At 49.4% G+C, this 25,892-nt stretch overlaps 1 protein-coding gene across 1 annotated transcript in view; it reads right to left on the reverse strand.

The window, feature by feature from the left end:
• The window catches only part of LOC119400825 (uncharacterized), a 44,158-nt gene extending 19,211 nt beyond the window's left edge, over positions 1–24,947 (reverse strand). The window contains exons 1-4 of the mRNA XM_037667754.2: positions 24,851–24,947; positions 22,450–22,543; positions 21,737–21,781; positions 3,132–3,178 (exon numbers count right to left, since the gene is read on the reverse strand). Coding sequence (XP_037523682.1) covers positions 3,132–3,178; positions 21,737–21,781; positions 22,450–22,513 — 156 coding nt within the window. The 5' untranslated portion in view covers positions 22,514–22,543; positions 24,851–24,947. The remainder of the gene's footprint in view (positions 1–3,131; positions 3,179–21,736; positions 21,782–22,449; positions 22,544–24,850) is intronic.
• Between the last annotated feature and the right edge of the window lie 945 nt (positions 24,948–25,892).

Raw genomic sequence — 25,892 nt, forward strand, 5'->3', positions numbered from 1 at the left:
CTCTTCATAATGCAATGAAAACACTCGGTTTCGAAGCGAAAAATGTGCTTCATTATTCAATATATGCACGTAGCCGTGTACGTCTACGTAACATTCATCAGCAAGTACCCACATTCACAATGTCTGGCATTTTTCATACGCACCAGCTACGTGCTTCTGTAATGAAAGCAAGAATGTTATAAAAGAAATTAAGGCAGCTTCACACTCGTGGTGCCAAGCCTGAAGGAAGTGCGGAGCTGGGCAGCCTTCTTTGTTTCTCTTCGGTTTTCTCTTTCTTGCCTCGTCTTTTTCTTTCTTTTTCTTTTTTTCCGTTTCTTTGTGTTTTTTCTCTCTATTTCTACTTTTTTTCTTCTCTCTTTATCTACTTCTTTCTCTTTCTTGCTCTTTCTATTTTTCTTATTACCTTTGTTTACTTTCTTTTTCTTTCTATTTCTGGCTTACTTCATCCTTTTTTATTTATATTATACGTGGTTTTGCCTGCGTTGCGCCAAGCGACGAGAGCATACGGCAGCCCGGGCCCCTACAGTGTTCCGCACTTAAAAGCTCAGTTTCTTTAACATATGTTCCAAAATATAGATGTGTCACCCCGCACACCGAACGCTTCCAAAGGCATCCAACTGTTTTCAAAGCGAATTCATAATTCGTTGTTTTAATCGCGTTAGGATATGCATGTACAGTATGTTTTTCTTTAAGATTGATATAATTATGTATTTCTCAGCAGGAGGCCGTCATTTATACCTAGTGTTTCTGCCCGTACAGCAACAGCAAGCCACGATAGTGATCAGCCGAATACTCCATCTGTAAGGTCTGCAAAGAAGGAGGTTTGACGATGTCTTTTCCCCAAAATGCGTGTCAGGGCAATGTTCTGTGCCCGGTCGACGGCATCAGCGGCAGGCGTCTGAAACCTGCGCGACGCCTTTGGAAGACGTTTTCTGGAAGATGTGACGGAGGGGCTGCCTGGTGAGGGTCAGTTGGTCGTGAGCAAACGACAGCCTTGGGCAGGTGCTCACAGATGGTGGAGAGACGCTACACCGCCATGGACGGTTTGTGATGGACCCGCTCGCTGACAATGAACACATGTTAAGATGGCGGTGGCTTACCATTAAGCTGCTTGAGTTAAACTAGTCGATGCAACCATTGCGTTTGATATCAGAATCACGACAAACATCCTTGGTAATGTTTGCCCGTCGTTCTCTTCGTCTCTTTCACGCAGGCTGCTGAAAGGTCGCAGAGTGTGAGAAAAATGCCGCCGGCAGATGAAATTACAGTCGGCCCAACCAGCTCACTAAATTGTCATTATTTGCCGTGGTGCGATCTGGGAAAACCAAACAAGGTCTTAAAACTTGGCTCCTGGCCCCCATGAGCGTTTTGGTTAGAAGAGCGGTGCTCTGCACTTTCGGCTCTGCCGAGTTATGTTGCAACAGTACCACTCTAAACAACGTCATATGTAACTATGCATATATGTGAAGATAAATCCCACTTCTAAGTGCTGCAAGACGGTGGTTTGAATCCATGGAAAGAGGCATAACAACGCCCGTGGCAGTTGAAAGACTTTCTACTCTCTTCCACATTGACAGCGGCTACGCCAGATGGGCGATCTCGGCTCTAAAGAGAAAACAAGAATAAGAGGGGAGTTGGTTGCTTACTCGGTCAAAGAACGGATTATTCAAGAGTGCTGATCGCATTCCTGCCTGAACTGTTACAAGCTGTCGAAGTCACGACCTTTCTAAGCTATCAGCGACACGTAAAATATCAATTGGAACATAGGCAGTGTAGAAGAACCTTATATGTATGTTCTGACTGCGCATTTAGCGTTGTTAGCATTATGCCTAACAGCACTTTTTAGCCGCAAATATAGGTTCCATTGCTTGATACACATAAAATAAAGCCAACCTTCAAGTTAAAATATAGAGACAACAAAAAGGTAATGGCTATATTTTTTTCTACAGCAAAGCTGTGACAGAAAATGGTGTTTACGTGTGCACAACTTTTTTAAGCTTCTGTGACACATTATGTCAATTATTTTCTCTCATTAGTTATGCATGTTTTGTCTCTATGTGTGCCTACCTCAGATGTTGACAATAATTCGGAATGTTAGGCGCCTATATAGACTACGATTTTCAAATGCAGCGCTATTTCCACGTCAAATGTCGATGCACGGAAGTCTGCAACAAAGGGGGCGCACTCTACACTTACGCCGCAAGGCAGACGGTCAGTGATCCTGCCGGCGGACAACGTCGCCGAGAACATCAGGAGGACGATTTCTTTCGTGACGGAGGTAATCGGCTGCCGCGCTTCAATCATCTGGGCGGACCCTCGTCTTTCTTCTTCAGTAGTACCCGTCTGTGTACTCAGTACGTAGCTATTTCTCGTTGCGTGCGGCTACAATTTCGCAACTCAGAGAACTCAAGCAAACTTGATATTGTGCTTAGTCCTAGAAGCAAGAGGGGATTACTTTACGCAGATGTATAAGAAGTTTACTTTTTACACAGAAGCTGCCTTAGTCTAGCCTCTGTTGTCGTAGTATCGGTAGGCGTCCACTGACAGCTCCTAGCGGCTATGTGTCATTCGGTGCTTTTCGCGGTTACGGAAAATTAGAGACTTCAGCCACTGAAACATTTTATTCTCGCACGCATAGCAAAATGAATTGCGTGCAAGAAAACGCTCTTCGACAACATCACATGAATAAATATTATTTTGTGCCTATTTCCCCGTGAACTGTTTCTTGATATCCACGTGATTTTATGAATTCCCTTGCCTTGTACGATATGACATTGCGATTGTTAACCTCCAGCTACAATCGACCAGCTGTGCTTCTTACATCGGACAGCTTATGTTCTTTACTTTCTCGAAAACTCATTTTATTCGGCGCAGTGATTTAACAGCGTCCTTCTTGTAGAGGATTATTGAGCCTGCGGAGCGAGTCTTCTGATATGACTCTTTGCCGCGGAGTGCTGCTACGAGAACTTGCAAAGTTCATAGGTGTCTTGATTTGTAAACCCTTTTCAAACAAATCTGCAGAGACATATCCAGTCAGCTTAGAAATTAAAAAGCTCATGTTTCATGGAAGGAAGCACCGGCTGCGTAGTGCTTTTATTACTAGATATGAGTGAATCTTCAGGGTACAATACCTCCTCGGCGCCCCTTAGGTTATCAGCATCAGGAACGAACGCCGTACCTGTAAGGCCAAAAAAATATCTGAAAACTTGTTTTATACAACTAGCCGCAAATTCATTTTGTATCACACTTTAAGATTAAAAAGTGTCAAAAGAGGGTCACTGCACCGTGACTCTGTTCGTGTATCCATTTGACCCCTTTTGGAAGGTGGACACAAAAAAGAGCATTTCTGAAGGAGTCACTGTACTCTCGTGAAGCGCGTTTCGAGTGGCTTCCGTGATGAAGGCCTCCTCTCTCAGTCTCCTCGGACTTTTGGAATGCGTTGCGTTGGTTGCGCGGGTATCGTCAGTTGCCTGTCTTGTAGTTTTGTGTTCGAGTTAACATGCGCATCTTCGGTGGCGGTGACGCCAGGCTCCGTGCTCGAAGTGACACTTGGAGGGCGGAATTTTCATGAGGCTGCGCACACGGACAACGTTGAGTGTACTGTTTTCGTGGTTACTAATTATACAGCTTTACCTGTGGTTCTGCAGCAGCTCTGCCGAAGTAGGCTGCCAGCCATTTCCAACAGCACTCTGCGTCCGCGGGGCTGTTGTGGATTCCCAACTAAAACTGTCAATAAACGAGTTGACACCGTTATGCGCGATGCTGTACAAGCTCCCATAAAATGAGCGATGCAAAGAATTATGGAGAGTCATTGTTTGCTGACCGCATATTATGTCTGCACTGCTGAAGGTGCAAGATGTCGTTTTGAGATGCGATGTAGTCTATGCATAATAACATTTCCATCGACAATGAGTGTGCAACATGAAAAAACGCCAGGCCTGCGCTGAAATCGCAGCACAGTCACAGCGAAAGCTCGAAGAGCGGCGTTTCTAGAGCCCGTTGTAAGCTCTCTTGGCGCTACAATAGAAGTACACTAGAATGGTACCCACTACGCCATAAATCACAATTTTTGTGAAGTTGGGAAGCACCTACTGAGACATTATTCGTCATTCTGCGGAGAAGCGAGGCACCAGCTACACGTCTGTAAGGCATTATGTGCACTTTGTTGACGCGACGACTGATGACGATGAAGAATTATGGCTCATGCGCTTATGGGCTTCCTTGGCAACCAATACAAGTGCACTTGCGAGGAACCCACTACGCTATAAATCATTGTAATTTTACTGAGACCCCGAGGAAATGGATCATGCGCTTATGAGCTTCCTTGGCAACCAATACAAGTGCACTTGCGAGGAACCCACTACGCTATAAATCATTGCAAGTTTACTGAGACCCCGAGGAAATGGATCATGCGCTTATGGGCTTCCTTGGCAACCAATACAAGTGCACTTGCGAGGAACCCACTACGCTATAAATCATTGTAGTTTTTGAGAAGTAGGGCAGCAGGCACTGTGCCATTTTTCGTCATTCTACGGGGAGCCGTGGTACCTGCTAAACACATGTAAGTTATTATGCGCACTTTGTTGATGCTGTGCCTGATAACGACGAAGAATTATGGCAGAGCCCTTTGTAATGGGTTGGAAGCATTCAACAAACTACTCGTTGCGCAATTCGCATTGTGTGACGTCTCGTTACAGAATTCGCGTTGTGCGACGATTGGTGCTTATTTTACTCTTCTACCACGCTATAGTGCATATGCTAATGTGGTTCCTTCCCGACATGAAGCCTGTATAGGACCTTTTTGCAAAGCAGTTTCAAGCACCGGCATGGCTCAGAGGTTAAATACTGGGCTCCCACGCAGAGGACCCAGTTCGAACCTCGTTCCATCCTGGAATTTTTTTCTTATTGTAAAGAAGCATTAGAACGCCGTAATAGGCCGTCCTCTTGAGCGCCTTCTAGTGGGTCGCTCTCTTCGCCTCTTCTCGGAGAGCACGCCCCTCGTGCTCTTGCTCGTGAGAGTCTGCGAGTCTGCGCTCTGTCGTTACTGTCGTCGCTGCGCATCGTCGCCGTCGATCCCACCGTCAATAAACGCCTTTACAAAGTGGTGGAGAGTGCTGTACCGTCCCCACAACTTCGGTCTCCATCTGATGCCCCTGGAGCTTCGATCCCGTACCGTGCCATCTACCATGCCGCAAGACGCCGCTCAGCAAACGCCGCCTCCTGCCCCGACCGCTTGTCCCGGTGTCCCCCGTATCCGCGACCCTCCTATCTTCACCGGCGCGGATGGCACCGACGTGGAGGACTGGCTCACGATTTACGAACGGGTGAGTGTCCCCAATAAATGCGACGAAGCAGGCAAGCTGAGCAACTTGGTTTTCTACCTCGCGGGTGAGGCCGGCATGTGGTACAACAACCACACATCCGATTTCCCGACGTGGTCCACTTTCAAGTCCGCCATCATCAACGTGTTTGGCCGCCCTGCCGTTCGTAAGCTGCAGGCCGAACAGCGTTTGCGAGAACGAGCTCAGCAGGCCGGCGAAACCTTTACCAGCTACATTGAAGACGTCCTCGATATGTGTAAGAAAGCCGACGCCACCATGTCGGAATCTGACAAGATGAGGCACATTATGAAAGGCATCGACGACGATGCCTTCACGATGCTGCTCGCCAAAAACCCCAGCACAGTGGCCGAGGTCATCACGCTCTGCCAGAGCTACGAGGAACTGCGCCGGCAGCGGTCCATGACCCGTCGCTCTCCATCCCGCGACGCCGAGCTCGCTGGCTTGTCGACCATATCCGACCACTCCGCCTTGCTCGCAGAGGTGAAGTCATTCGTGCGCGAGGAAATCGCGCGCCAGTTCTCTCTGCTGGACTTTGCTCAACCTCAGTACGTTCACCAGCCGTCAACCACTCTTCTCCCTCCCCTCCGTCGAGCGATTGAGCAGGAAATCGCGGAGGTCATGCCTGAGTACCACCAGCACCATCCCGCTCCTGCACCACTGAGTTACGCCCAAGTTGTCGCAAGGACGTCCCCAGTAATACCTACGACAGCCCCACATAGTTACGCCGAAGCCGCCGCTAGACATCAGTCCTTCGAAGCGGCTGTGCCGGCTACCTACGCCGACGTAATGCAGAGGCCACGACCGCAGCCCACGATGCAGTCATATCAGTCGCTACCCCGTCAATCACGTCCTGCGCCATGGGCGGGCCCTGCTCCAGCAAACCGATGGCGCACACCTGACAACCGCCCCATATGCTTCGCATGCGGTTACGCCGGCCACGTGGCGCGTTATTGCAATCGCGTCCAGCCGCCTCAAGTCGTGTCGCCCGCCACCAGCCAGACGAACCGCACATTTTATGCCCCACCTACGCCTCTTTCACCGACGTCACGCCAAGCTCCATCTACTCGGCGCTCGCCGTCTCCCCGACGTCGCTCACTGTCGCCGATGCGCCCGCGTCCGGTCGCACGCGACCAGGAAAACTAGTCGTCGCAGTCCACGAGGCAAGGGCTGCGACGCTATCGAACTGCGAAAGCCCTCAGCGAAGCCCATCGAACGTAATAGACGTTTTTGTGGACGGTGTTCGCGCATCTGCCCTTATCGACACTGGAGCCGCCGTATCCGTTATGGACGCTAAACTAAGCCGCCTGCTACGAAAAGTGACGACGCCACTTTCCGGTCTTTCCCTCCGTACAGCCAGCGCCCAATGTATTCACCCGACGGCGGTATGCACAGCCCGTGTCATCATTCAGGACGCTCTGTACGCCGTCGAATTCATCATAATTTCCTCATGCTCTCACGACGTCATCCTGGGATGGGATTTTCTCTCCCGCCACGACGCCGTCATTCATTGCGCGCCAGCCGAAATAGAGCTTTCACCATTCTCAGATTTGACGCCGGCAGACAGTTCATCGGCTGCGACCAAGGTATTCGTCAAAGACGACATCACAGTTCCTGCAAATTCGTCAACGGCTGTGTCAGTCTACTGCACCGGTTTCTGCGACGCCATTGCACTCCTTTCTCCATGTGACCGCGTTTTCACTAGGAAAGGCTTGCTGGTGCCATTTGCGACCGTGGAAATCACTCAGGGCGACACGGATATTTTTGTGACCAACCCATCCCCGTTCATTGTTACGTTGGTGCGAGGGGAATGTCTCGGCAGAGCGGAACCCCTCGAAGACGCCCAAGTTATAGACGCACCGGGTGACACGCACTGCGCCAGCTCCCGTACGCTCAGTGCTGTTTCCACGTCCGATTCGTCACCTGCTGATGTGTTTAGGTCCTCCATTGCTGACAACGTCACATCGGTCCAGCGTTCCCAACTTCTGTGCCTGCTGGAAGAATTTCGTTCTTCTTTCGATGTCGGGCAAGCTTCTCTCGGCCGCACTTCCGCTGTTACCCATCGCATCGACACTGGCGCCCAACCACCACTGCGGCAACGTCCATATCGCGTGTCTCCAGCAGAACGCCGGGTCATTAATGAACAAGTCGACGACATGCTTCGACGCGACGTTATTCGGCCCTCGGACAGCCCATGGGCGTCTCCCGTTGTTCTCGTAGCGAAGAAGGAAGGTTCCGTGCGGTTCTGTGTGGACTACCGACGGCTCAACAAGATCACTCGCAAGGATGTTTACCCGCTGCCGCGAATCGATGACGCGATTGACAGTCTGCAAGGAGCCGAATTCTTTTCATCTCTTGATTTGCGCTCGGGGTACTGGCAAGTACCCATGGCGGATGACGCTCGACCGAAGACAGCCTTTGTCACGCCCGACGGCTTGTACGAGTTTAACGTCATGCCGTTTGGTCTGTGTAATGCGCCCGCGACCTTCGAGCGCATGATGGACACCGTTCTGCGCAACTTGAAATGGCACACGTGCTTGTGTTACCTGGACGACGTCGTCGTTTTCGCTCCGGACTTCTCCACGCATCTCCAACGTCTGCGGCATGTTTTGACGCGTTTGCGCAACGCAGGCCTCCAACTGAATCTGAAGAAGTGCCGATTTGCAGCGCGGCAGCTGACAATCCTCGGCTACGTCGTGTCCAAGGACGGAATCCTTCCCGATCCGGCCAAGCTTCGGGCCGTGGCCGAATTTCCCAAACCTACGTCCGTCAAAGAACTGCGCAGTTTCGTAGGACTGTGTTCGTACTTTCGGCGCTTCATACGAAACTTCGCCACCATCATATCGCCGCTGACGAAGCTCCTTGGAAGTAACGGACCCCTAAATTCATGGTCGTCCGAGTGTGACGACGCGTTCGCAAAGCTCCGTCGTTTGTTGACGTCTCCTCCCATACTACGCCACTACGATCCCACGGCCCCAACGGAGGTACACACGGACGCCAGCGGTGTAGGCCTCGGCGCTGTTCTTGCGCAGCGCAAACCAGGGTTCCCCGAATATGTCGTGGCATACGCAAGCCGTACGCTTACCAGAGCCGAGACCAATTACACAGTCACGGAAAAAGAGTGCCTGGCGATCATCTGGGCCCTTACAAAGTTTCGACCTTATTTGTATGGTCGCCCATTTGATGTCGTCACCGACCATCATGCACTATGCTGGCTGTCGTCACTGAAGGATCCCTCAGGCCGTCTCGCCCGCTGGGCACTTCGACTGCAAGACTACGACATCCGCGTGCTGTACCGCAACGGACGCCAGCATGCTGACGCCGACGCCCTCTCGCGCTCTCCCTTGCCTGACGACAATACCCCCTGCTCAGTATCTCACATAGCTGTTGCTTCAATCGACGTTCACACCATTGCTACCGAACAGCGCAAGGATAAATGGATCACCTCGCTGATCGACTTGCTGACGGATCCGTCGGCAACACCATCCACTCGCGCGTTGCGTCGCCAAGCCCACCATTTCGCCATTCGTGACGACCTACTGCACCGACGCAATTATAACGCCGACGGCCGCCAGTGGCTACTAGTGATACCCCGCAGTCTGCGTTCTGAAATATGCGAGGCCTTCCACTCTGACCCGCAATGCGCGCACTCTGGGGTATCCAAAACTTACCACCGCATTCGACAACGATACTTCTGGCGAGGGATGTACCGCTACGTGCAGAAGTTCGTTCGCTCCTGCCTCGATTGCCAACGCCGAAAACCTGCAACGCACGTGTCGCCAGCAGGTCTACAACCATTACCTTGCCCTAACCGTCCGTTTGGGCGCGTGGGCATCGATTTGTATGGACCACTTCCTCTGACTTCGGCTGGTAACCGCTGGGCCATCGTCGCTGTTGACCATCTAACGCGATACGCCGAAACCGCCGCCCTCCCAGCGGCTACAGCGCGCGATGTGGCCTCCTTCCTGCTCCACCGATTCATGCTGCGTCACGGTCCGCCCCAGGAGCTGCTCAGTGATCGAGGCCGTGTCTTCTTGTCGGAAGTCGTCGAAGCCATTCTCAAAGAGTGCAACGTCGTTCACCACAAAACTACTGCTTACCACCCGCAGACGAATGGCCTCACCGAACGCTTTAACCGCACGCTCGGCGACATGCTCTCAATGTACGTCGCAGCCGACCACACAAATTGGGATGTCATCCTGCCCTTCGTCACGTACGCCTACAATACCGCCTCTCAGAGCACTACTGGTTTCTCGCCATTTTTCTTATTGTACGGCAGGCACCCGTCGCACACAATCGACACCATCCTTCCCTACAGGCCGGATCTATCTGAATGTGCGCCTATTTCGGACACAGCCAGACTTGCTGAAGAATGTCGCGAGCTTGCGAAGGCCTTTACAACGCACGAACAAGAGCGGCAGAAGAGCATTCGCGGTGGCACCACCACTTCTGAGTCCACGTTCCTCCCTGGAGCGCTCGTGTGGCTCTCGGTCCCGACCGCTGCAACTGGCCTCTCTTCCAAACTGCTGCCCAAATACGAAGGCCCCTACCGTGTCGTCGAACGCGCGTCCCCGGTCAACTACCTGATTGAACCCATTGAGCCATCTTCGGACATGCGCCGTCGAGGGCGCGACATTGTGAACGTGGAGCGCCTCAAGCCCTACCATGACCCGCTCATAGTGACCAGCTGTTAGGTCGCCGGGCGGCTCCCTTTGCGTACCCGGGGTAATTGTAAAGAAGCATTGGAACGCCGTAATAGGCCGTCCTCTTGAGCGCCTTCTAGTGGGTCGCTCTCTTCGCCTCTTCTCGGAGAGCACGCCCCTCGTGCTCTTGCTCGTGAGAGTCTGCGAGTCTGCGGTCTGTCGTTACTGTCGTCGCTGCGCATCGTCGCCGTCGATCCCGCCGTCAATAAACGCCTTTACATTATTTAGTTTTTTTCTTATTTCGAGCGATACTGGTTACGGACACCGGCGGCGGCGGCGGCGGCGGACAACTACGACGCCAAAAACGGCCGGTGAAATGATCTCATAACAGCTTTCGCTGTAAAAAAGTCTGTTTGCGGAACACTTAGACGTGCTATATATGTTTTTTTGTTAGTTTTTTTGTTAGCTGAAAGACGGTAGTTTACAATGCAGATATAGTATGATGTTTCCAGCGCGTACGCAGTAGTCATTTAAGCTGGACACGCCTCGCCGGCAAGGTGCAAAGCTCGAGGCTTTCGACGGCGCGCGTTGTTGCGGCCGCCGCCGTGCACTCTTGTCCCTCGTTTCTGTTTGCTGTTTTCGTGGTTTGCCTATATTTGCGATGTCGTCTGACGTTATAACAGAATCAAGTGAGTATACGTGACTGTGGGAGCTATGAGCGGTTTTCTAGCATATGACATGTCTGATGTCGACGTAGGCGATGTCTGCGCGCGCTGGGTGTCGTTGGGCCACTCGTACTCGCATGTGTTTATCGGAGTATTTAAGCATGAATTACGTTTGTAAAACACACGGTGAGTAACCGCTCACTACGTGCCCGTGACTACCGGAGGATGCGCTTGGGTGTTGGAATATGGCGGCGCAAAGCCAGGCTTATTCTGATACCAAATTCTGAAGTGATTTCTCAGAAAAGAAGTGCTTTCATTCTTGCATAGTTAGTGCCTATTGCGAAAGCATATCCTCCTTCTTTTGCGTGAAAATTTGTTTTCGTTGTGAAATTATTCTAAACGAAACACACCTTTGATATGTGTGTACAGTAACGGCGTGTTGAACAAAGGGTGGTTTTAAATGCAAATAATCAGTATGTGTGTTGGTTATTCCCAGAATTCCGGATCACTTCTCCCGCCTCTTCACTCCAGTTAACAGCCACACTCCGGGAAACGAAGGCGTCGCTATGGTCTGGCGCCTCACCACTCGTCAATCAACAGCGGCGTTCGCCCTGCCTACGACGAAGTCGGTACAACATTCCCTTTGGTTGGGCGACACGACGAAGGAAAAGAGGTGAGTGCAACCCACGCAAAGGCGCCCAAAGCAATTTCGTTTTTCGTTTAAAAGAGGCTCGCATCATCTGGGGTTGCAATTTGTCTCCAAGAGACGTGTTACAAAAGCTACTATCTGGAAGTCGTGTTTTACACGATAACAGCAAAAAACTTGGTTCCTTACCATGTCTGTCTGCATCTGTTGTTTTGTTTTGAGCCGTCAATATGTCTGTGTAAATTGTGCAGGTTTTGTGAACTCGTTCTTACTCCGATTCCGTTTTCTCATCATAATATCATGTTCTGCCTTTCAGATACAATATTTCATGGCTGCTCACGGCTCACGCTGAACAGAAGCGACAGTATAGCAAGTTGCAAGTCTGATGCCTCCAGCCGTCGCCACTTTTTTTATTTATTCATAATAATAAGGAATAAATATGGAAATATGATTCCGATTTCCGTAGTTTATTTTGCACCATATGACACTACGCACATCACTGTCATACATTTTAGTCGGCTGTGCTCATACAAGCATGTAAATAAGGAATACCTCAATGGCTTAATTGGAAATCACAGCCCATGTTTTCGCGCTTTCTAGATTACTCTGTTGAAAAAGGTGTCTTGTTTCGACGAGTTTCATTAAATTAATGCTAAAGTTCAGCGAATCTTTTTTGGAGTCGTTGGGCGCAACGGTAACGTATTAGCGGACTTGCTTGAAATGAATACTTCATTATTTCCACCAGTATTCGCGCAAAAGTAGAGCATGGGTTAAGGTATTTATCTGCCAGCACTCAGCGACAATACGTACTGGCGACATTCACGGCAACACACGGACTCTCAGCGCGAGCGGCGCCCTCTCAGGAGAAGCCGAAGAGGGCAACCCACTATGAGGCGCTTGAGAGCGCAGCCCATTACTAAGTTCTAAGGCTTCGCTACAATTCCCCCTGGTACGAAAAGGGAGCCGCCCGGCGACCTAACTGCTTGTCACTATGAGTGGGTCATAGTAGGTCTTGAGGTGCTCCACGTTGGCAATGTCGCGCCCTCGACGGCGCATGTCCGCAGATGGTTCTATGGGTTCAATCAGGTCGTTGACCGGAGATGTGCGCTCGACGGCCCGGTAGGGGCCTTCGTATTTCGGCAGCAGTTTTGAAGAGAGGCCACTTGCACTGGTAGGGACCGAGAGCCATACGAGCGCTCCAGGGAGAAACATGGGCTCAGAAGTGGTGGTGCCATCGCGAATGCTCTTCTGCAGCTCTCGTTCCTGCGTCGTAAATGTCTGGGTAAGCCCGCGACACTCTTCAGCAAGCATTGCTGGGGCAGAAATAGGCTAATTCAGATGGATCCGGCTTGCATGGAAGTATCGCGTCGGTGGTATGCGACGGATGCCTTCCGTACAATAAGAAGAATGGTGAAAAAAATCACAGCATATCCACGGAGTGAATGATGATGAGTGGGCGAAGCTGCGGAGATTCATCGGTAAACCGTGAATCTTCCGTGATTTCTGCCCAGTACATCATCACCGACGTGAGATCGGGCGCGTTTATACTAAAGGTTCGATGAGAGTTATGACGACTTGCAGCTCACTTTAATTTTACATGTACGCTGTGAATTTTCATTGTTTAATCACGCACAGGAGAAATCGCACACACGCACTACCTTGGAGGTCAAAATACGGGGTGGTCAGTCAACGGTTGTGCAGCGCGAGCGGTCGGTTTTTTCAATCAAGACGCTGCCGCGACGCTGCCTGCGTCGGCGCCGCTGCGCCGCGAGGCAATATAAGGGGGGGGGGACCGTAGGAGAGGAGAAAGAGGGGGAAGCGTAGGAGAGGAGAGGGCTCACATCCCGTACTGTCGCAGCGCATTGTCTTTAGGGAGCCTTCATGTGTGCACGCCTCCTCCGTTTTAGGGGCGAATCTCCTTAAGGCGGCACCCGTTCGTCCCTCGTAGTCGTAGTCGTAGTGCGTAACCAGTCTTACGCTTTGACCTCAAAGGTGGTGCCGGTGGGAGATTTTTCCTGCGCGTTGTTGAACAATAAAAAATTCGCAGCGGTAGCTAAAAGCCGACTTCTTCTGTCTCTCATTCCCATTAGCAGCTATTCTTTACCTCCAAGGTAGTGCCTGGTGAGATTTCTCCTGTGCGTGATTAAACAATAAAAATTTTGTTCAAAACGCCGTTGATTGATGAAATAAACCAATGAAAGACGCCAGATGTTTTGTAAAAGCAAAACGGAAGAACGCCAGATGTTTCTAAAGCAAAACGAAAAGACGCCAGCTGCTTAACGAAAGACGCCAGATGTTTTCTAAAGCAATGGTTTTCTAAACAATGAAAATTCACAGCGTACATGTAAAATTAAAGTGAGCTGCAAGTCGTCATAACTCATCGAACCTTTAGTATAAACGCGCCCGATCTCACGTCGGTGATGATGTACTGGGCAGAATTCACGGAAGATTCACGGTTTACCGATGAACCTCCGCAGCTTCGCCCACTCATCATCATTCACTCCGTGGATATGCTGTGATTTTTTAAGACTGGTTATGAGAGAGGGGAAGGGGAGAGGGGAAGGGGAGAGGGTATGCGCATGCGCAGTAAGGGGTGGTCACGCCGCACACCACCACCACCACCACCGGACAGATACTGCCGTTTACTGCCGGCTGCCGGGAGGTACGCCGGACAGCGGAGACGTGACAAGTTTAGACTAAGAGGAGCTACGCCCCTAAAACCAGTAGTGCTCTGAGGGGCGTTATTGTATGCGTAGGTAACGAAGGGTAGAATGGCATCCTAAATGGGTGATCAGCGGCGGCGTGCATTGAGAGCATGTCGCCGAGCGTGCGGTTAAAGCGTTCGGTCAGACCAGTCGTCTGCGGGTGGTAAGCAGTAGTTTTGGGGTGAACAGCACGGCATTCTTTGCGAATGGCTTCGACGACTTCCGACAAGACACGGCCTCGATCACTGCGAAGTCCTGGGGAGGAGTGTGACGCAATATGAATCGTTGTAGCAGGAAGAAGGCAACATCACGCGCTGTAGCCGCTGGGAGGACGTGGCGGTTTCGGCGTATCGTGTTAGATGGTCAACAGCGACGATGGCCAAGTTGTTACCAGCCGACGTCAGAGGAAGTGGTCCGTACAAATCGATGCCGACACGCCCAAACGGTCCGGTTAGGGCAAGGTAATGGTTGTAGACCAGCTGTCGACACGTGCATTGAAGGTTTTCGGCGTTGGTAATTGACGCAGGAGCGAACGAACTTCTGCACCTAGCGGTGCATTCCTCGCCAGAAGTATCGTTGTCGAATGAGGTGGTAAGGTGTGGATCAGAGTAGAAGGACTCGCATATTTCAGAACGCATTCTGCGGGGTATCACTAGTAGCGACTGGCGGCCGTCGGGTTGTACTGGCGTCGGTGCAGTAGGTCGTCACGACTGGTTAAATGGTGGGCTTGACGGCGTAACGCGCGAGTGGATAGTGTTGCCGACGGATCAGTAAACAAATCGATCATCGAGGCGATCCATTTATCCTTGCGCTGTTTGGTAGCGATGGTGTGAGCGTCAATGTAAGAAACAGCAAAATAAGATACTGAGCAGGGTCCACTGTCGTCAGGCAAGCGGGAGCGCGAGAGGGCGTCGGCGTCAGCATGCTGGAGTCCATTGCGGTACAGCACGCGGATGTCGTTGTCTTGTAAGCGAAGTGCCCAGCGGATGAGACGGCCTGAGGGATTCTTCAATGAAGACGACCAGCATGGTGCATGATGGTCGGTGACGACATCAAATGGGCAACCGTACAAAGAAGGTGGGGACATTGTAAGGGCCCTGATGACCGCGAGACACTTATTTTTCGTGACGGTGTAATTGGTTTCGGCTGTACTAAGCGTACGGCTTGTCTATGCCACGACATATTCGCGGTATCCTGGTTTGCCCTGTGCAAGGACACGCCGAGGCCTACACCGCTGGCGTCCGTGTGTTCCTTCGTTGGAGCCGTAGGGTCGCAGTGGCAAAGTATGGAAGGTGACGTCAACAAACGAGTGAGCTTTGCGAACGCGTCCTCGCACTCTGGGGAACACGAATTTAGGGGCCCGTAACTTCCAAGGAGCTTCGTCAGCGGCGATATGATGGTGGCGGTTTCCAATGAAGCGTCGGAAGTACGAACACAGTCTTACAAAACTGCGCAGTTCTGTGACGGACGTACGTTTGGTAAATTCGGCCACGGCCCGAAGCTCGGCTGGATCGTGAAGGAGTCCGTCCTTGGACACGACGTAGGCTAGGATTCCCAGCTGCCGAGCTGCAAATCGGCACTTCATCACATTCAGTTGGAGGCCGGCATCGCTGAAACGTGTCAAAATATGCCGCAGACGTTGGAGATGCGTAAAGCAGTCATGAGCGAAAACGACGACGCCGTCTAGGTAACACAAGCACGTGTGCCATTTCAAGTTGCGCAGAACGGTGTCCATCATGCGCTCGAAGGTCGCGGCCGCATTACACAAACCAAATGGCATGACGTTGAACTCGGACCAGCCGACGGGCGTGACAAAGGCTGTCTCCAGTCGAGCGTCGTCAGCCATGGGTACTTCCCAGTACCCCGAGCGCAAATCGAGAGATGAAATGTATTCTACTCCTTGGAAGATGTCAATCGCGTCGTCAATTCACGGCAGTGGATAGGCATGATTGCGGGTGATATTGCTGAGGCGTCGTTAGTCCACACAGAACCGCACAGAACCGTCCTTCGCACCGAGAACAGGAGAAGCCCTTGGGCTGTCCTAGAGCCAAATTCGCAATGCCCACGAACTATAGGTGGCGCGCCGTGCTTTTCAAGATGGCGCCAGGAGGAGGGTCAACCCGTTTGTTAGCATAGGAACAGATAGGACGTGCGGACGTACGGACCGTGCCACTTTCACCGGATGAAGTCATGAGCTGCGCTGAAATGGATATGAGAGTAAAATACTTTCCCAAACCATGGAAAGTGCTAAGTACTCGCCACCTAATTATTTGCCGCGAAGTGAAAGGTTATATTTCAGCTCCGTTACCGGGCATAACGATGCTTTGCGAAATCCTGTGCGTGCTACATAAACCTGTATGTCCTAGAATTGAGGTATGAGCTGAACGGCACTCCGAGGTAGTAAGTACCGAGCCTGCCTGACGGATTTGCCGCAGTAGTAGACCGCCAGCGAGTAGCGCCATCGCTGCCGCGTGTGATGATGGCTTGCAAACATAAAAGTGTTCTGTGATAATACCCCGTAGTCATTACTTCAGCAGTCGGAAACGCGGAGTTACATCTTCAACGGAACAGAAGCATGTCACATGCCATTCAATATCGCTTGTGTCACAGCCATGCTGATACTCTAGCCGTGTGTACTTCACTCGCATGTTGCAGGTTCGATCAGCACGATCGAAACATGAATATCGAAAAGAATGCACACGTATACTTTTCGCAACGTCGAAGAAGTTCGCCGAGAGGCGTGGATTGTGGCCGTGACTGCACGTTCCATCGCTCTAACCATTTCGCTTCGCTGGTCGAGCTCGAGCGTGTTGGCGGCATGCGGCGCTCCATAATATCCACAATAATTGTGATACATGCAGTGCACAAGAGGAACTATGATTTTATTTCGATCCCGCTCAAGGATATTATACATTAAATACAATCAAAGTGACTTACGAGCGTGAAAGAACATTAACGCACGAGGGGACGTGAAGTGCAACTCGCTCCTCGTGAGTTAGCAGCTGGTGGTTCATCGTCGCTGTCACTCTCGGTAGCAGCTGGTGGTTCATCGTCGCTGTCACTCTCGGCGCTTTCACAGTCTTCTACGTCCAGTGGAAAATCATCGTCAAGATGGTTTCTTTCAACATCACTGCTGAAGGCAATCTGAAGAATTTCCTCCGCCGAACGACTTCGACCACCCCGCGTCACCAGGTTTACAATTAGAGAGACGTCTGGGCGCGGAGAACGTTTTGCTCTCGGACCGGTCAACAAGCAAATCGCTTGCAGTGTGCTGCCACCTATCAACAAACGTACAAAAACAAGAGGCGCAGCGGTGGCTATGAAACCCAACACACTGGCGAAGGACGGCGTGGATGGAAAGCGTTCGCTCCATGAAAGGCGTCGAGCAGACGCGTCCTCGAATGATTGAAACGTCGCTCGCACGATTCGTAACAGCGCTTTGCTGACAAAGGATAGAGGCCCTATTTTAATGTATCGCCAACTTGAGATCGCTCAGTTATACATGAGCACATCGCGAGCCCGCGCGACCTCCCTCCCGCGTACAGTGTTATGGGACTCATGCACTACAAAAAAGACTGAACAATTATATATGCAAGTAAAACAGGGTGAGCTTCAACTGAATATGTAAGACGTTAACATTTAACTTACCTACGTGGCTACAGAAAGCCTCGCGAAGCTGATAGTATGTGTACACTGTGGGCTAGCACTGAAAGCGCGAGTTGCCACGTATTTTCACGAAAACTTCGCGTCTCGCAAGAACGAATCAGATTTCTCGTGTCACGGAGGGCCCGGTTTGTTCACTGATGCAGGGAACATGCAAAGTCGTAGTGTTCCTTTCTTGCCAACGCGTTAACACTTAGGCTAGCACAGCTGAACAAGGGAGCGACTGCATAGTGCCGACATTTTGTCGTCTACTAACCCTCCTCGAGAGGACGCTCCTGAATTCCGCTCGGTGGCGCGACAGTCTATGGGCATTGCGAATTACATTACGTCGAATAATATCGTAAACTTGCTCATTAATTACCCGACGTTCTGCGGGAGACACGCGATATTGACGTTGCCGCAGGGGTGGTTGGGCGCCAGTGTCGATGCGATGCGTAAGAGCGGACGTGCGGCCGAGAGAAGTTTGCCCGACATCGTAAGACTAACTAAATTCTTTCAGCAGGTAGAGAAGCTGGGAACGCTGGACTGACGTAAGGTTCTCAGCAATGGAGGGACCAAATGCATGAGCGGGCGATGAATCAGAGGAGGAAACAACACTGATGGTACGGGAACTGGTACAATGCGAGTCATCGGGTGCGTCCAGAACTTGTGCGTATACGACGGGTTCCACTCTGCCGAGCCATTCCCCTCGAACCAACGTAACAACGTACGGGGATGTGTTGGTAACAAAAATAGCAGTGCTGCCCTGAGTGACTTCAACAGTCGCGAAAGGTACCAGCAACCCTCTCCTAGTGCAAACGCTGACCGGGTCAGTTGGCGAACGGAGTGCAATGATGTCGGAGAGACCGGCGCAGTACACCGACAAAGCCATTGACGAGCTTGGACGAATTTTTGTATCATCTTTGACGAGGATCATGCTCAATGCCGATGGACTGTCTGCCGGCGTCAAATGTGAGAATGGTGAGAGTTCGATTTCGGCTGGTGCGCATAAATTACGCCGTCGTGGCGGGAGAGAAAATCCCATCCCAGGATGACGTCGTGAGAGCATGCTACAATTATGATGAACTCGACGTCGTAGAGAACATCCTGAATGACGACGGGAGTAGTGCATACTGTTCTATCTGACGGTACGGAGGGACGTCCCAGAAAGGGGCGTCATCACTTTTCAGAGTAAGCGGCAAAGTGGTACCTAGGCATGACCTCCGCAATTCGCTGCTCGGCGGAGGGGAGGAAGATAGGCGGTCGACAACTGTCGAACGTGCGGCGGGTGGGCACTGTCCAGAAGAGAGAACTGGCGTGCAATTTGCGCGCGCACAAATGACTTGACTTCTGACAGCAACGCGGCCTGGTCACATATCGCCGCCAAGCCAGCAAGCTCTGCATCGCCTGATGCAGAGCGACGGGTCATTGAACGCTGCCGGCGGAGCTCCTCGTAGCTCTGGCACAGCGTTGTGACCTCGGCCACTCTGCCAGGGTTTTTGGCGAGCAGCATGGTGAAGGCATCGTCGTCGTTGCCTTTCGTACTGTTCCGGATCTTATCAGACTCAGAGATGGTTCCGTTGGCTTTCTTACACAAGTCGGGGACGTCTTCGATATAACTTGTGGAAGATTGGACAGCGCAAGTTACTTCCGTAAAATGACACCTGCCATATATGCTGAAATCGCAAACATGTGTCCATATTGCCGCGTTAGCATTTTGAAATAGTGAAGGAGAGCCGACGGTACAAAATCTATCGTGTCCGTAGTACCCAAAGTGCACATAAGAAACAATGCCTTTGTTTTACAAGCGGTAAATCTTTCTCCCTAATTACTTGGGCAAACTTCTTTTTATACTATATCGCTCGTCTATTTAGGCCGCGTTGATATTTGTTTTATCACAATGGTTACTCAGAAAGCCTGGCGATTCGAATGCGTAATCGCCATCGTATAATCAGAGGCTTGCGCAAACGGTACGTTCGGTACTCCTGCAGTTTCGTTACTAAAATTCTCGTCCGAAACATTAGGCTACGGCTTCACCGCTGCTTCATTATAGCGTGAAATTCTGTGAGGCGCGAGTTTCTGATACATCTTGCTGTAGTAGCATCTGCAACAACAATGTCTGTCTGCCGTGCTCATACGGTTGCTCTGCTCTGCTCCAACCAAGTGTACAGTACTTCTCAAGTTAGCTCCACATGCTTAAGAGAAGCCTTCGAATCTAGACTCGTGGAAAAAATGCTGCAATCCCATCTGACGCAAGCCTACTCTCCAGCACTCTGCGGGAGTGCCCGATCAATGTCTTGGCTTTCGGCCCTGTCATCCGTATGCCATCCATTTGTTCAGATTCTAACTTTGTTTCTGTTATCCCCTGTTAAATGCATTCTTCTGAATCCACAGTAAATCTCTATCCGCGCCCTGTCCCAATTTCTGCATCTAATGTTGATTTTTCCAACTGGTATCGTGTCGAAACGCCTGATCGATCTTAAATGCATATCTTAAATGCAAATGCAAATGCACGGACAACACACGTACGATATTGCCCGGCGTTTTTTTTAACACGAAGGTGTTTCAAAGTGGGGTCCACCAACGGTTCACTGACGTCCTTTGCTTCCCAGAAATGATGCCGCTACAATGCACACGAATAGATACCAAAGGAAGCTTTTGATTATGAGTTTGGGTGACGCGCATTACGTGGGAGCCAAACCCCCGACCTCTCGGTGCGCGGCAATGAGTGCCGGGCACTCTAACCACTTCGCTACCGACACAAAGCAAGAGGCTTTACAAACACGCCTTATATTTCTCACACCTTCTCCTTCTCAAAGCGCTCTTGGTTGGCGGGGGCGGTATCGCCGTCAAGGAACGGTTAGGCACGCATCATGACACTCACGATAACTGCGTCATGATAAATGTGCTGCCATAAGCGCATACCTGTGCCATTTGCTGCAGCGAGAGACGTCAGCGGAAGGCGGAACGCCATTGTGCAGTCATGGCTCGAGCTAAAAACTCGCTGTGGGGTGGTGTATGCATTAGCACAGGCGAAGGTTACCCTGTTTCTTCGGAGCGCACACCTTGACGTTTTCTGTCCTTAATGGACGACGCTTTCAATGAGCGCATATTCAGTACCAATGTTTATTATATCTGTTGTTGATGCCACTTTTGCGCTGTATTCACCATACACTGTGTCCAGGTGTATTTAAATTATTTGAACTACCACAAAGGTTTAACAATGATCATGAACGATTGTTGTTTGGGTAGAGATGTGCCCCCGGGCGTCACTTGGTGCATCCATGTCAAACGATGCTATAGCTACCAAATGCCAATAGCCTTTGTGCAAGCTCTCATACATCGATCTACTCTATACATCGATCGACAATAAACGACCGATACCGATTCCTAGGTCGGAGGGATCAACCATGTTGTTTTTATAATCCTTCTAATGAGTTCAGCATCAACAATATTGCAGTGGTACTGTAAAATGTCAATCAAGTTAGCACTTGAAAACTTGACACGCATTTTGTAACAAAGGAACTATGAGTGGGATTGAAACTTGGGCTAGTTGGTAACGAAAATAATAGCTGGTAGAGGCAAAACAGCGTAAAATAACACTATCGTGTGTACTCTTCCTTGGTCCCTGTTATTTTGCGCTGTTTTCCCTTTACCAGCTACGAAACTATGATAATGCCTGCAGAAAGTGTCTTCATGTAGCCACATTCCATAGAAGTGTGGATTGCAAAAAAAAGCTATATACGTTCGACTTCATCCAAAACTGAGCAACAGTCCTTCAGCTTATTTTCCGAAGGAAATTCCTCATGCACATCCGTGAACGTCTTGTTTTATCGGCGTTGTCTAAGTTTATGCAAGACGAAGTGTTCGTACTTCTTCAGCTATTCTGCCATTTCTTTAAATTATTTTATTTTGCACAACGCCATTGCATCGGAATTACATACTGTAAATGCGCACTGTCCTCTCGGCTCTTATTTTTAGGGACGGATGCTGAACGTCTAATCTCGCAGTTTTGGGGAGCACGCGCGTTTGCATTATACCGGCTTGCAAACCAAAGGTTTGGTACCGCGATACATAGTTGGAAGTACAAATTCACCTTCAGTGCAGAGAACTGTTTGCCCGTTCTCTTCACAACTTGAACCTGCAGAAGGAAATAAATTTTGTGAATTTGAAAACCAAATATGCAAGAGTGCGTCGTCTTTTTTAACAAAGCAGACGCCACAAAATACACCTGCAGCTCTCACAAATCACGGTGCGAGAAGTGTACCTAGAAAGTGTCTACGAAATGAAGCGAGTAATTTTACGTTAGCTAGTGCGAACTTCTCTCTTTTTGATGGCCCTCTTTTTTTCGACTTATTGTCTCATTGGTATTCTACCCCGTATCAAAGCAACGCTGACTGATGGTTATGATGAACAATATTTCATTTGCTAAGGCTTCCTTCATAGTTTTAACTTCATAAAGTTCTACCCAATGTTGCCATCGCTATTTAAAACTGCCACTTTGTTCACAATTTTTCCACAGTGGTAAATTTGAACTAGATCTGCTAAACAATTATCGTTACTGCCATCACCAATGTGCTTTCCAAAGGATAAGACAATCTCGGGCGATGTGCGGTGAGCGCAGAGTATTTATTGGTGATTTCCTGTATGCTCTCTCCGGAGCGTAAGTGGCCAGTGCCAAAGATGCAGCCAGCTGTCCCGAATCAGTCATTGGAATTCAATATATGTTTATCGCCGTGTCATATGTATCAGTAGTAAATTATCTATTTTCTTCAACAATCGAGAAAAATGAACTGCGAGAGCACTCACATTCTACGACAGTTGGGCTTATCCATCTGAACACAAAAACAGCGTAGAACATCTGGCTTAACATCGTCCAGCGTTGCCCGTCTGATAACTGTGGCTGTAAAAAATCATTCAGGCACATTACCACAACATTTGATGATATAAAGTCAGTTTGTAGTGGTAATAAAAAGGCTCTCTTCGGCGTTCTTAGCAGTCTGTGCATTCTCTCGTCTTAATCATTGCATCAGTTTTTGTGCGGTATGCGTTGAAATGTGCGCCCAGTGTGTCGAAGTGTGTGATACCATGGCATTCTTTTTACGTATTCCTTCGCTTGACGTTCTGATAAGAAAAGTAAAACATGTTGCATGCCTTGTTTAATAGAGCACGCAGCACCGAGCAACCGTATTCTTCACTCCTACCAACAGCTGCACCTGTGACGTCACCGCCGTGGAATTGGCGCACATGTTCGCACAATAAAGTGGTCGTCTTCCAGAACGTCTTCGGGATTCTGCTGCATTAGTAACAAGACTACGTGACATCTGGTGGAGGGGATAACGTACCACCTTCAAGTCGCGCTCTAGAAGCCGGAGTCCAAGACCAATACATATGCTTCAAATCGGCGTTGTTACCAGCCAGCGAGCAAGCCGCCGCTTGCAAAAATTTATCTCTGGAGTTCGACCATCTGCAATAAAGCTGGCAACGAAGAAGACTGAAACTAGCGTGGCCGACTCAACCACGACACCGGTAACCTTCCAGCAGCCAACTGAGCCGCCAACGTTTTGTGGCTTACTGTGAGAGCATGCCCAATATTGGCTTGACAAGTTCGCAAAGGTAGCTAACTTTAGCACGTGGGACGATGACAGTAAGCTCGGCACATCATTTTTCGTTGGAAAAATGTTAAGCTACGCTATCGTTAAGCTACGATTCTAGGGAAACAGAGTTTCCCTAGGATCGTTCCCCTGTGAAAATAGGAAAGAACGCGCTGCTCTAAACACGCACACAACAGCCCGGTGAATCTGTCCGGATGTTACGTGGAAGATATGCACCGACTTATCCGAAAGGCAAACCCGGCAATGTCTGAAGACCAGAAGGTGTGCTTCTTCGTTATGATGGTCAAATGAACTTTATTTGGCCCTGGAGAACCCCGATCAGACGGCTCCTGGAGGGGAGTCCGCCGCAGTTACTGGCCGCGCCCATGCCGGTACTGGAAGACCATGGCCCTCCGCCCGTTCGCAGGCCTCCTGGACTGCCTACAGCTGGACTGAGAGCTCGCGGCTTTTAAGAGCCCTCTCCCAGTCATCTTTTGTGCTGAACTTTGCGCTAAGTAACGCCGGGCACTGCCAGAGCATATGAGCGAGTGTGCAATTATCCGCCTCACAGCTAGGGCATCCTGGCTTTATGCCTTGAGCATGGGAGGCGTAAAAGGATATGCAATTGTTGGGCTCCTTTAGTGCACACCAATTACAGTTAAAGACTTCATAAAGGAAAAAATTAAAAATAGCTGTAAATGCGTCTAAGGCATTAAGAACAACAATGCCCGAGCTAACATCCCGCACGACGAAAGCCTCACAGAATTAAGTAGACCAGTTAACCGGGAAGAACTGCGCGTGACGTTTCCGACATCGCAACCTCAGCTAATACACCAGAAGGAAATACAGTTTTCAGCTTGCTCCAGTGAATAAACTAATCACTTATAATCAGAACAGTATACTTCTCATGGCTACTCGTGTAAGTACAACCAAAAACTTCTTGTAAGTCACAATGATTTCGTATAGGTTTGTGTGAAATAAACAGAAATCGGGCGAGCACGGTGGCTGACGTCAGAGCTCAAATGACCTTTAGAACAGGAAGCGCATTCTCTAAATCAACCTTGTCAAAAGTTCTTTAGCACGTCTATAGAGATTGTTCCACTTGTACACAACGAATATTTGCACAGGTTCATCACAAGTCAGATCAAGGATACCACGCCAACATAACTTCTTCATGATATAGTAAAATATCATATGCTTTGGTCGTGCGCATAAACGCATTTGCTAAGTCTAGATAATTAAGGGCATGACCAAGTTAACACCCAAGGTGTTAGCCTTCCCAACACTATTCGTAAAATCCTTGAGGAGCGCGCAGGTTTAGCAGCTATCACTGACATGTACACGTAGTCTTTATGCATACAAGTTGTGCTAACGCAACAACCGAATTGAAAGCATCCTTTCAGAGTCAACAAATAGTCAATAGTTCTGAGACAACAACCCGTTCGACGTTTTTTGGGACAGGCTATTGCCGCAAGATAAATTAAAGAGCATTCGTGGCCCTTGTGCTAAGCACCTATTCACATCTATCTCCACTTCACCCATCAGCACAATACCTAAAACGAACGGAATATGTCTAGACTGCGACGATTACAGAAAAAGCAAAAAATAAAATCAACCTGTCCCTTTTCCAGCTGCTATAGATTGCTCACATCAACAAAGTAGTTGCTCCAGGGTCTTCCTTCTTCTTAGATATTTGCGAAGAAACCTGCAAAGTGCCTTTGGAAGATAGCAAAATATTTCTTGCGTCTGTGATAGCTTCTGGCACAACTTTTTATAACAGATATAGTCGTCCACACACTTCACCGAGCCACGAACAAGCAGCTAAAAAGAGCAAGATACAAGAATGTAAGAAGGCTGCTGGATGTAGAGGAGAGGAGAATGAAGTTGTGAAGATGGCTCTCATGTAGCCTCATTAAGCTATCGAAGGTGCGCTGCTTTTGTAGACATTTACAACAGACCTTTGTGCTCAAACAATCCGCCCACTTTTATCGTGAAAATGATATGAATATTATTTGAGGCCATATGTTGGACTCCCCTGCAACGTGTGCATCACTAGAAATGCATTCTAATAGAGGTCACAAAAGGGCAGTCTTAGCACTAGGCCAACGTTCTGACATGGCATGTTGAGAAAAGCCCGAACGCCAACGATAAAAAAACAAGCTCTTCAAGCTTACTTCTTAGAAAACCTTCACATGACGTTGCCATAAGAACTAAACAAAATATCAGTGTGGCATAACTCAAAAATCTAGGCTATTTGATATTTGTTACACAAAGAAAATGTGGAAATTTGGAGAACAGTTGTGCCATGCCAACTTGCCAAAACGTCACCCTGCTGAACAATCCGTCAGCTTTTTGGTTATATAACTATTCGTGATTAGGTTATTTCTGTCTAATGCACCTCCAGATGAGCGTGAATGATCGGCAAACATTTAATTTACTAATATCTGAACTGCTTATTTTTTATAACAAACTTATAAGTCAGCGTTTTACAGCACGATTGTACGTCCTCCGAGTTTTCCTTTTGAGTGATTTACCTATTTATTTCATGCATATACGCCAGATCAAAACTTTTAAAACTTCTCGCCTTCATTTAAGATCAGCACGATGCGCACGTAGTGCGAAAATGCTGAAAATTAAGTGCCAGATTTAGGCGTCTTG

Source organism: Rhipicephalus sanguineus, chromosome 7 (genome assembly GCF_013339695.2).
Source record: "Rhipicephalus sanguineus isolate Rsan-2018 chromosome 7, BIME_Rsan_1.4, whole genome shotgun sequence".
NCBI classification, from domain to species: domain Eukaryota; kingdom Metazoa; phylum Arthropoda; class Arachnida; order Ixodida; family Ixodidae; genus Rhipicephalus; species Rhipicephalus sanguineus.